Source organism: Camelus ferus, chromosome 12 (genome assembly GCF_009834535.1).
Source record: "Camelus ferus isolate YT-003-E chromosome 12, BCGSAC_Cfer_1.0, whole genome shotgun sequence".
Lineage (NCBI taxonomy): Eukaryota > Metazoa > Chordata > Mammalia > Artiodactyla > Camelidae > Camelus > Camelus ferus.
The window spans coordinates 14,457,918-14,470,843 of record NC_045707.1 but is presented as its reverse complement, the minus strand read 5'-3'; the positions used below and the strand labels follow the sequence as shown (position 1 = coordinate 14,470,843).

Sequence of the window (12,926 nt, the reverse complement as noted above, 5' to 3'; positions counted from 1 at the left end):
TGAATGTCACAAAATGTAAATAGAATAATTTGTGGAAGATTACCAGGAAAAAAATTACAGAAGGTAGAAAAAAAGGGAGGAAGGGACGTGGCAGAGAGAAGAGAGAGTTTGTTAAAGTAAAATAAATCTATAATCTTTCATGGGAGGTGCCAACATATTTTGTTCTTAAGGTTTAAACTTATAAATATGTATTTAAAACTTTAACATTATAAAGAATAAATAAAATTAAATACCACAGAGAACAACAAATTGAATAAAATCTTTACCAAAGTCAATCAATAAGACAAAAAATGAGTGACAAGATACATAAATGATTAATTCAGGAAATGCAAAACGTCTGAGTTCCAGAAAGAAAGTGGAGGTGGTGGTGTGAGAGAGTAGGAGGAAAAATAGAGCACAGATCTACAGCCATAAACAAGATATAATTTCTTGTATTTTATTTTTCATTCTCAAGATAGCCAGGGAGAGGGTGGTACAGGGCTCCCTTAAAGTTAGTGGTCTAGAATTCTACCTTAAGTCCAAGCACTTGGCAACACAAACTCATTTGCTCTTATTCTGTGTCCTTGTTCACTACCTAAAATATTGCAGGTATTTCTCCCACACCCTTTTCACAGCTGCCTTCACCTCCATGTTCTTGAGGCTGTAGATGAGGGGGTTCAGCATGGGTGTGACCGCACTATACTGCAAGGAGGAGAGCAAATCCAGGGAGGAACCAGAGGAAGGCATGAGATAGCGAACAAAACCTGAGCCAAAGAACAGGATCACCGCAATGAGATGGGAGGAGCAGGTGGAGAAGGCCTTGCTTCTGCCTGTAGTGGAGCTGATGCTCAGGATGGTGGAGACAATGCGAACATAAGAGAAGAAGACTGGGAGGAACGTTCCAAAACCATGCAGTAAGATTAAGCAGATCAAGATGTCAATACTGACAGAGATATCAGAGCAAGACAGAGGGAAGAGGGAGGGCAGTTCACATGTGTAGTGGTGTATGATTTGAGCCTCACAAAAGTCCAGGTTAATAGCCAAAAGCACAATGATGACTGAATTGAAAGAGGCCAGACCCCAGGAGGCCAGTACAAGCTTTATGCAGAACTGGCTGCTCATCACTTGGCTATAAAACAGTGGATGGCAGATGGCGACATAGCGGTCATAGGCCATCACTGAGAGCAGAAAGGCTTCGGTCCCTGCAGTGATAAACACAAAGAAGACTTGAGTCAGGCAGCCCTCAACAGGGATGGTTTTCTTCTCAGACAGGAGGTCCTTCAGTAGCTTGGGCACAGTGACAGAAGAGAAGCAGAGGTCTAGGAATGAGAGGTTACTTAAGAAGAAGTACATGGGCGTGTGGAGGTGGGAGTCAGTCCTGATCACCAGCAGCATCATCAGGTTCCCCATCATGGTCAGGAGGTAGATCCCCAGGAAGAGCACAAAGAGCAGAGCCTCGATGTGGGGGTCATCAGACAGCCCAGTGAGAATAAACTCAGTGATGGTGCTGTGGTTCCTCAAGGCCATTTGTGGAGGACCTTTCTTTGGAGTGAAATAGAAAGAGGGATGAGAGCGTCTGTCTCCTCCAGAGCTTCACCCCTCTTCTCACACATCCTTCCCTGCTCTGCTTAGACTCTGCACTCAGACATCTCAAAGCTGCCCTAACTGTATCTCAGTGTTTTCATCCTGTTTTGTGGTCACTGATCTTGGGTCCCAGTCTTCACATACTTCAGAGAATCCCATTCTTCTTCCATAGGCATTTACTGGGAAAATGAGTATCTCTGGCTTACCTCTACCTTCACAGTATTTAGATTTCACTCCGTCCTTCCTATCCTTTAGAAATTCTAAAATTTCTAGCACAAGTTCTAGCACAAATCTAAACCTTCTCTTCTCTCTTCAGTTTCCCAATCATATTTTTTTGTTGTTGTTCAAAATCTTAATAGGATTGACATCCAGTTGGAGCAGTAGGTACAGTGCCAAGGGCCACAATTCTTTTACGGCTGATGGAAATGTTTTGTTTTGTTTTTTTAAAGATCAGAAGGAAAAAAATGCAGCCTGGATTCTATTTCTCTCTATAACTGTGATCATAAAGCATAAATTTTAATATATTTTATCAAGGAGGGGACTACAGTGGCATAAGTGCCTGGGGCCAATGAAAGTCATGATGTGCCCTGCTCCGTCCTTCATAAATAGCACATTTCAGTTTAATAGGATTGTATTAAATACAGAGAACTTTATTAATTATCTTAATTGTTTCAAGGCAATGCTGTGAGTTTTGACAGGGAATTATTATCCTTGGGACAGGGAATTTTATCCCCATTTACCCAGGAGAAGTCTGCTACTAAAGAATATTTGGCAATGTCATGTTGACAAGTAGAAGAAACAGGAAATAAACCACATTATGTTCTAACATTATCAGCCCAATATCTAGGCTTAGTCCCCAGGAATAAGGAACACTTTTCTTACTCTGACATTAAGAGCACTTCCTCATCTGCCCCTTAACCTTTTAGCCATTTTGGCTGCTTTCAATACAGAAAGGTCTATTTCTATTCTTCTTCTTTCAAATGTCCTCCTAATTCCACTGATTCAAATTCTCCTGGCCCTTCCAATGTGCCCTATAAACCGACTTATTTCCTTAGAGCCTGTCTTGCCTGCTCTACCCTTTAACCCACAGCTCTCTGTTGAAATCACTGGACCCCTTGGTCTCAGCTGCCTTATGTCATAGTCTAAATTCTGTTTCTTTTCTCATGTTAAATATACATCTTGGTTTTCCTCCCTGGATTGTGAGTTCCTTGATAATAAGGGCTATAACTTAACAACAACAATGATAAATCAGCATTTCTCTGGCTCTGTCCCCATCCACTCTGTCCCCACCCATGAGCTTCTGATCACCTCTCAAATTCCTCTTAGATTATCTTGGAATGATCTCTCTATGGCATCTCATTTGTGCCTCAGACAAGCCCTCCTGACTCCTCTAAGCAAAGTCTCATCCCTTCATTCCAGTGGCCCCAGTTGTACTACTGCCTGGCAGAAACGTTACTGATGTTATTGTCCACCAGCGATGCCATGCTGCCTGCCTATGTTGCATAGGGGCTACTGCTGCTGAATGTGCTGTCTCATGTCCTTGCAACATCCTTTGATGCCCTCTCTTTTTTGTATAATCCACTAGCACATTTGCCACCATTACAAGAAGCTCTTGCATTCATGGTATGGATACTCTGTTGCCCCAGGAGGGTCAGAGTGAAAAGATTCTTACAGTTTTCTTTTAAACTTCTTTTTCACCCTCTTACTCTAGGTATCAGCTTTGTGTCCAAGAGGATCACTGGTGAGTAGTTTATATTAGTGCCGATACTAAGAATCACTTTGAACCCTAATTTCTAGGACTTTGTGGTAAGTCACTGTCTTATGTGATGGTTCCTGCCTCACTTGGACATTTTGGGGCTAATTGGCCAGTATTCTGTTTTTGTCCATCAGTCCACAATCTGATCCCATGAGAGGCTTCTGTCCTCACAAAATTATACCGTCTTGCTGATTCAGAGAGCTCTGTTTCTGACCTATACAGCTTGCCAACAATCTATCATCAAGAGATGGAACTTATATCAAGAACTTACATCAAGAGAAGCTTAAATTCTGATTTCTTTAACAAACATATCAAAAGAACTTATATCAAGAGAAGCTTATATCAAGAGAACTTATATCAAGTGAAGCTTAAATTCTGATTTCTTTAACAAACCTATGTGCCAGGAAAAACAGGGCAATGTTCACCTTTGTGTGTCTTCAGGAGGTTACCTTTGATCTTCTGTTGGTGAAGCAGAACCAGCTGGAGAAATTACTTTTGAGGATCCTGCATGGATACAAGTGTCAATGCTGTTGAAAGCAGTATCTTGAATCTCTACCAGCAAAGTGAAATGACGAACAGAAGCCAGTCTTTCCCAAAATTTAGATATTTCAAAATATTTATTGATACGGCTATCTTGAAAATTGCTTCCATTCCTCCACTTTCACTCACAAAGGGGGACCTGGCCACAGTGTCCACAGGGGCTTCAAGCTCTCATATTAAGAACCTGGCCTTAAGAACTGTAGTATTTGCAGAGAATCATGTTCTGTCCTGTCCAACATCCACACTTTATATGAATGAAGGCGGCAGCTACTTCTCTGCGTGTAATTTTCAAGTTATCACTAAGAAAGGAACCTCCCTCTCCCTCACCATTCCTAGATAACACCTCAGACTGATGCCCAAGGTTTCTTTCATGACCAGGGACAATGCTTTTCATTTGAATTCTAGATCATAAGCATAAAAGCATTTTTAAGCATAAAAATAAGTCACACTTGCGGTCACTCTTAGGAAGGAAAGATGTTGGCTTCATTGAATCCTACTGTATAAAAGACTGATGCCAGATTTACAATATTGGGTGAGAGCAGGAAAAGACTAAAGGGAAAGACAGGGAGGTTGATCATGGAGGGGCAGGAGATGTAAAATGAGGATTTCAGAAGTGTTTTAGATAAGCACCCTTGTCACCATTTTACCAACAGACACTTCATATCCATGACACGCCTGGATCAATTTCTCCTACAAAGAGATGAAGCAGGTTATTGGGTATGTTTATGAATTTATGGTTTTCAGGAGGTTCATTAAATTCAATATCTTCTCTAATTCAGCTGTTAATACAGAAAATCACAGGTTTATTTCACTGATTTAGGATTAAGCCCAAAGTTAAAAGGAACTGATGGAGATATGTTAGTTACCTGATCTCACTCAAGGATCAGCTATTTGAGAGCATAAAATAAAGAGGTTCTTTAGGTGTCTGTCAAAGAGCCTTGCTTACATTGACTGCTTAAAAATGTTTCTGGAATAAAGAAATGAGTGAAGGGTGTGTGTGGAGGGTCAGGCTGGACAGAGTGACTTGAGTGGGTTGAGGGGTAACAGTCAGACCCTAGGTGCAGGGGGAGGAATCTGAACTTGGGAGAAGAATATCAGCTCCGGAGGCAGGAAGGACCAAAGGCAAGCTTCATCCACTCGAAATGATTGTCAGAGCTGTCCCCTCCTGTGCTCCTTCACACTAGGCACAGTGTCTCCATGGTTACTAGATATGAGGGTGATGTTAATAACAGAAAAAAAATCTACTGCAGTTCTTCTAACTGGAGTACTGAGCAAGCAGATAAATAAGTACCTCAAAACAGTGCAATATCTATCTCTGATGTCCGCATTTCAATTCCAGGCTTTGGCTTTTTGCAATCTTTTGCAATCCTAAAGCAAGAGGATTTATGTTCATATTTTAAAGTGTCATTTTCCTCAGCTGTTAAGCAGGGAGGGAAGAAAGACCTTTCTGAGAAGGTGTCCAAAGCAGTTGTATAAATGCACCATTTGGAGAAACAGATGTCAGAGTCTCATCCAGGAGAGATGATCTGCCGAGGAGTAGGATAGTTTAGGGTTGAGGAATGGGTGGATCAGGAGCCTCCTGCTTTAGGACTAATGGAATGGATCATGAAGTGGCAGGAGGTGGAGGTGGGGGAGAGAATAAACAGCAGAATTAAAACACACACAGAACTTTACAGGTGGAAAAATAGGTGGAATACCAGAAAATCAGAGACGACATTACCATTCTCCTGGCTCTTCTGGGAAGAGGCAGCTCCATATGTTCCATCCTTGCCATCATGGTTAGGCAAGTCATAGGTAAAGTCTCCCTGCAAGAGAACGTCTGTCACAGGAGTCTGACCCTTTACAGAGTAGGTAGCTTTTTCTCTTTGCCATCAACTAATTTAGGACGTTCGAATAGCTCAAGCCCTGGAAGCACTGGGTATGCCGCAGTATCAGGATATTCCCCTGAATAACTAAGCCTAGAGTGGGGTCATGCTGGAACTCAGGATCCAGTATAGAAAGGCAAGGACAGTTTCCCCAAAACTTGTACAGCAGGCAAATATTTTGTGAAAAGCTTCTCGCATGATCTCAGGTGCAGTAATGTGCCTTCTCTTTGTCTCCTCTGTGGTTCTGAACACTCTTTTAAGAGCATGGTTTTAGGAAATCACTCTAATGGAACCAATCAGGAGGTGATTTTCTTAGGCAGCTGTGGGCTGCGTTGGGCACCCAGGGGCAGCGGGGCCACTGCTCTGTATTCTCTGAAGTCCCAGCCTGAAGCCAAGCTCTGGACTCACTAAGTACACAGTTTCCAGTTAACCAGAAGGTTGCACTTAGTAGGAGGCACAAGAGATTCTCTCTAGAGCAGTATTTGGAGTTTCTGAAGTAAGGCAATTATTTAAAACCTAGAAGAGAATTCTTATTAGGCTTGGGGTGGCGCTAAGAAAAGGAGAAAGGGAGAATAATACAGAGATTTAAAGAAATATTTATTTGCTGAGAAATGGACAGTTTCCTCAGGCAACATGGAGCTGAGAATGCTCTTAAGGAATTGTCACGGGAGCTGAGCTATGACACAGTGCTGATCTCCAGGTCTTTTTTGAGTGTACATTTGAGTTTTCCTTATTTTCACAACAGGATTGTCTATTATAACAACTAAACAAGAGGAGATAACTCTTACCTTGAGAAAATTATTGAGCTTTAAGAGTTTCCATTGTAAGCATATAGTGAAACTTTAAAAGAGTTTGTTAAAGAGTAATGATTCAAGTATATAATCAGTTATTTTAAATAAATCCTATAATGGGATTATAAAATGTCTAAAGTCAAAAATTTTTATTCCTTATTTGAGGCAAAAGAGTCACCAACACTCTAATGCAATTTATGTGTATGTAACAAACACAGGAGATTTACTCAAATTAGCCCACGTGATGCAAACATCAATAAAACATTTATTTAGTCTCCATTTCTTCAGTAAAGAGTGAGTGCCAGGCACTGAGAGAGATGTGAGAGGTTCCAGAACGGGATGTGCTCTTGCTCATCCTCTTAAGTCCTCCTAGGTGAAAGCAGGCATTGTCTTTAACGGTCATCCTTTGAGAGAGGTTAAATCCAGACTCAGATGACTGCTTCCTGTCTGACGGCACGTCAACAAATAAATATTTTAATTCTAGAAAGCAAACGTTACCTTTTGTAGTAAAAGCCAATTTTGTATGATTTTTGTGGGGTTGGGGAAATATTGATCTTTTACTGGCATTGCATCTGAAAACATGAGTATAAATAAGGTAAGAGTCGTTATCATTTCTGGCCATTTAGGACTTGACATGAGTGAGTGAGAGACAGACCCGTCTTACTGGTTGACCAGTAGTGATTTCGTGTCGCCTTCTTGGTCGTCTGGGAAGAGAGGGGCATATGTGAGTGGCACTAGAACTTTTCAAGCCGCCAGCTGATCCAGAACAGTCCTTTTGTTTGTTTATGTTTGTATGTAAGATAAAAAATAATATATTCAAGGCTGAAATATGTTTGAAAACATTTGATCTGGTTTAGCCCTTCATTTTAAATGAAAATAATAAAAGTGACGTAGAAGATGAGACAGTTGGAGGCAAAGCATGGTTTTCAAGCAGTAAGTTTTTGTGATATTCATAATTTCATTTATGCCGCCAGTCAGGCGCAACCAACAGGACTATGAGAATTTTATACTCTTATCAATGAGAAAAATGTATGAGAATGACATAATGGAGAATAGGTTTCATGGAGTCCTTGGTTCATAGTAGGTATTTTAATATTTGTTATGTAAAGGTACGAATAAACATACTCTATTTTGTATATGCTGCACTTGAGATATATGTGTCACATGTGGTAGGATGTGTGGGTCTACGGTCAGGAGGTTAGTTTGGACAAAAGATACAGATTAGAGAGTCATAACCATATAAGTGGTCATTAAAACCATGGTGGTGAATAGACTGATCCCAAGAAAGACTGTACGGAAAAGGAAGCTTCCCAAGGACAGAATTGTGGAATAGTATCGCTTATAGAGATAGTAAGGAAGGGGAAACTGCAAATAGACTGAGGTGGGGTTGTCTTTGGATCCAGGAGTGACATTTAGAGGATCCAAAACCAGAGTCACCAGAGAAAGAAAAGGATCATCAATACTGTCAAACTGCATCAGTTACTGATGATAAAGACTCAAGGACCTGGAGGCACCGCTTCAGGGAATATCCCTTAGTAATAAGTCCATTGATTTACATAAATTTCTACTGATGTTCCACACCAAGATTGCATTAAGTATCCATCTTCTGATCTCTAGAAGCATCTTGTACATAGCCTGAAATAAAAATCCCACAATTATGACACAGTTACCTGTTTACATATCTGTTATTTCCACTAGACAGTCTGCCTGAAAGCAGAAGCTGTGTCTTCATTCATCTTTGTACCTTGACAGTCCTAGTTGGTGAATCAGTATGTTATGAAGAGATGAGCATGAGTTTAAAGATAAAAGAGAGATAAGGCCGAGGACAACAGAGATGAGAAAGGATAATGATTTTATTTTAAAAGATGGGATGAAATAGCATATTAATACCTATGGAAAAATGTTTATACTGAACCCAACACCAAGTGCAGTGTGAATGGGAGGAGGAACAAGAACAGCTGGTAGATCCAAACAGTGAAGGAGAAAAAGGAGTTTAGGGATGACTTCCCACCTTCTGGGCTTAAGTGCACCTGAATTGTAGTAGCCCAACCTCCGTTCTCCGATCAGCCCATTACCTGGGTATAAACAATCCAGTCCCTCGGTCACAAATGACAAGTCTAGGAGTGGAGATTAGACTTAACCAGTCTCATACTTCTCCCTCTTTATACATAAATATGGTCAGATCTTTTTATTAAAAAATCAAAAATTTAGCACCGGAAAGTATATGAAATATCTTGTAATAACCATAATGGAAAAGAATATGAAAAAAATTTGTATACGTATAATCGAATCACTTTGATGTACACCCAAAACTAACACACCACTGAAAATCAAATATACTTCAATTAAAAAAATGAAACAAAATTTCTCATCTTGACACCATCTATTGTTACTTTCCTCTTTCATTCTTTTTTTTTCTTGCTTTCATTCTTTTTAATACTAAATTCCTTGACAGTGTGATCTAAATTAACTGTTTTATTTTATATCTTCCTACTTACTCAGCACCCTGATATCTGGCTTCCACCCCACCACTGCTGCCACTGGTATTTCTTATACGTATTTCTGGAATGAGAGACTATTTTATAGCATGAGGAACTGGTCGGTGGGGGTAGATGGCCCAGGATTAATTAGCTCAAACCAGTTCTCAAGACAAATTACTGACAAGTCCATCTAAATAAATGTGAATTTGCCTAAAATCTCCACTGCCAAATTTAGATTTAACATATAATGGGATGGTTTCATTCCCTCTGGTGACATAAACAATCCTTTCTTAAAAATATCACTTTATTGAGGTATGACCGACATAAAAAAAGGTCATACATATTTAATGTATACAACTTCATGAGTTTGGAGATAAGTGTACCCTTGTGAAGCCATCATGACAATCAATGCCATAAACATATTCATCAACTTCAAAAGTTTCATCCAGCCTTCTTTATTTTATTTTATTGTGATAAGAACATTTAACATAAGATCTACCCTCTTAGCAAATTTTTAAGTTACAGTACAATATTGATAAGCTACCAGTTAAGTCTGATGCAGAAACTTATTCCAGTCACTTAATTACGAGCTCAGTGAAATTTCATAATTCCTCAGTCATACATGGTTTAAAGATACTCACATTTTCATCTTCATGTCTGTTGTCACAGGTAATGTTATGCTTTGTGCCGGCACCCACTGTGGTGTTTGTGACGGGACATCTACTTCACATCAGTGGCTTCCTTAGTCCTCTACCAGCCTCCTGCTCCACAAAGGACCCATCCCTTCTTGGCCTTAGGTATGTCTCACTCCCTGCTGGCAATCTGTGTCTTTAATCTTCCTCATCCAGTTGTTGGCAATACTGACCACGCTGAATCCTCTGATTCAACTCCTTATTCCACTCATGGTACACTTCGCTGGTCACTAGCGCTCTCACTATAAGGTAATATCCAACACCTCTAGCGGAAACACTGAAATCTTCTTCTGTCCTCCCGTGCCATTCTAAGTCCAAGAGAAACTCAGGAAATTGTCTCCTATCTACTTAGATCTACATGGGAAATAAAGTTTTAACTTGTTTTAAAAGTCTTTCAGTATGTGTTAGAGTGTAAATGAAGGTGATTGTTGAGTTAGGGGACATTATTTGCTATTCTATGAGCAAATTGTAAGAATTTTAAAGTGTTATTAGAAGTGATGTCATTATTATAAGCCTCTTAATTTGGTAACAGCTGCAGTGATTTGTAAGAAAAGACTGCTCCTGTGTTGACCCCAGGAATGGTTGTTTAGGTCATCTATGTAGTCAGTTCAGGGCTTCCTTCAGGCCTAAAGGAAGGAAGGAATACGGTTTAGTTCCCGGTAAAATACCTCTTCTAAGAAGCCTCTCCTGGGTCTGTTGGCTGCACACAGGGTTGAGGCATCCACTGAGAAAACAACAGAGGCTCAGTTCAGACTCTGCAAAATGTGGAGGCAAGTGCACAGGAGCAGTAAGAGCAGCAGTCAGGGAACAAGGAACACAGAGTTCAATAGATAGGTGTACCCAAAGAATGTAGAAATTTTGTTGTGACCCACCAGAAAAATTATTTCCTTAGTTCAACTTTATTTTTTGTCAAAATTTATAAAACTCGATCTCCATCTTTGTGGGGTTTTTGTTGTTGTTGTTGTTGTTGTTGTTGTTGTTTTTAGTTAAGAGGTCTTGAAGACCGATTTATTTGTGATGGCCTCACTGTAGGGAGATGTAACACCATCAGTAGAAGCTTGTATCTTCCAAGCGGAGTGTGAGAGCAGCTGAATTACCAAGAAGGCTGAATTCACACTCAGCAAATCTGCATTAAATTCAGGGAATATAATTCTCGCAATTATACTGAGTAAATGTGACTTAGTTCACCACCTGAAATATTGCAAATATTTCCCCAGTGTCCTTTTCACAGCTGTCTTTACCTCCTTGTTTTTGAGGCTGTAGATGAGGGGATTCAGCAGGGGTGTGATCACACTGTACTGTATGGAGAAGAGTAAATTAAGGGAGGAACCAGAGGGAGGCATGAGATAGCGAAGCATCCCTGAGCCGAAGAACAGGATCACCGCAACGAGGTGGGAGGAGCAGGTGGAGAAGGCCTTGCTTCTGCCTGCGGTGGAGCTGATGCTCAGGATGTTGAGTATAATACGGACATAGGAGAAGAAGATTGGGAGGAAGTTTCCAAACCCAAGGAATATAGTGGATAAGGACAAGATACTGATACTGATGGAGATATCAGAGCAAGACAGAGGGAAGAGGGAGGGCAGCTCACACATGTAGTGGTGTATGGTTTGAGCATCACAGAAGTCCAGGTTAATAGCCAAAAGCTCAATGATGACTGCATTGAGAGAGGCCAGACCCCACGAGATCACCACCAGCCTCACACAGAGCTGGTGGCTCATCACTTGGCCATAGACCAGCGGGTGGCAGATGGCGGCATAGCGGTCATAGGCCATGGCAGAGAGCAGATAAGCTTCATTCCCTGGACCGAGGAACACGAAGAAGATCTGGGCCAGACAACCTTCTACCGAGATGGTTTTCTGCTCAGACAGGAGGTCCTTCAGTAGCTTAGGCACAACGACACAAGATAAATAGAGGTCCACGAATGATAGATGACTCAGAAAGAAGTACATGGGCTTGTGGAGGTGGGAGTCAGCCCTGATCACCAGCATCATCGTCAGGTTCCCCATCATGGTCAGGATATAAAACACCAGGAAGAGCACAAAGAGCAGAGCCTCGATGTGGGGGTCATCAGACAGCCCAGTGAGAATAAACTCGGTGATGGTGCTGTGGTTCCTCAAGGCCACTTGTGGAGGGTCTGTCTGTGGAGTACAACAGAGCAATGAGATCACCTGTGGCTGTTCCTCTCTCCTTCAGTTCATCATCACTTCTAATCATCCCTCCCTGGTCATCCTGGATGCTGGGTCCTGGATGCTTGAATTATTATAATAATTCAAAGTTATCCTCACTGATGTCAGTAGAAATTTAGAAATTTTATCTTGTTTTGTTATTATTGATCTTGGGTTATAGTCTTCACACACTTCAGAGAGTCCTACACCTTTTCCATGGGGATTTAATTGGAAAAATGAATGTATCTGGCTTATCTACGCATAGATGGATGATATGTAATTTCAGCTGGATTCTTCTTATAGTTTAGAAATTCTTATAATCATTCAGATTTGAAAAACATTATAGCACATATCTTCAAAAGTTGTTCTAAACCTTCTCTCAGCTCCACATTTCTCAATTATTATTTCTTTTTTCATAGTCACCCAATAGCTTTTAAGGTTAACAGTATATTAATTTTTAGTAAGGTTTTTGCATGTAGGGTCTTTTTTAGATCACTGTTTCAAGTTGTTCCCCCTGGGCATTTATGATTTATTTTGGCAGGTACTCATGTCCATTTTACTCATGGGAAAACTGATATTCATGGAGATTTTGTAGTGTCATGTTGAGAAACAGTGTTTGAGCCAGGAAATAAATTCAACTGTTATTTTCTAAATCAGTTCTCTGCTTGGTGCACAGCATTATAGACTGTTTTTCCTATGCTTACAGTTGGAGTCCTTCATTTTTCCTTAATCTTTCAATCATTTAGTTTGCCTCTGATACCAGATAGGTTTATATTATTCTGTGAGTGTGCTCACAGTGTTTTCTACTTCAAAAGTCCTCTTTCTTAATTCAGCTAATCCAAATTCTCACGGGTCTTCCAGCCTCAGCTTCCCTCTTGTGAAGTATGTGTTGACTGCTCTCTCCTCTAAATCCACAGCTCTCTATCCAAACACTGGGTTCCTTGCATCATGTCATAGTCTGAAATTTGCTTTTATTCTCATTTAATGTTAAGCATGTATCTCAGTTTTCCCTCTAGACTGTGAACTCCTTGAGAACACGGACCCCCATCTAACAACAACAACCATAACTCACCA

At 40.6% G+C, this 12,926-nt stretch overlaps 2 protein-coding genes across 2 annotated transcripts; both read right to left on the bottom strand.

The window, feature by feature from the left end:
• Positions 1-570: 570 nt before the first annotated feature.
• On the bottom strand, positions 571-1,571 carry LOC102513709 (olfactory receptor 8S1). Its single transcript, XM_006177730.2, has one exon. It carries the CDS (start codon positions 1,504-1,506, stop codon positions 571-573), a length of 936 nt encoding a protein of 311 aa, XP_006177792.1. The 5' UTR covers positions 1,507-1,571.
• A 9,300-nt stretch (positions 1,572-10,871) lies between these two features.
• LOC102513475 (olfactory receptor 8S1-like) lies at positions 10,872-11,804 on the bottom strand. Its single transcript, XM_032493868.1, has one exon. The coding sequence runs from the start codon at positions 11,694-11,696 to the stop codon at positions 10,872-10,874; it is 825 nt and encodes a 274-aa protein (XP_032349759.1). The 5' UTR covers positions 11,697-11,804.
• Positions 11,805-12,926: the final 1,122 nt, after the last annotated feature.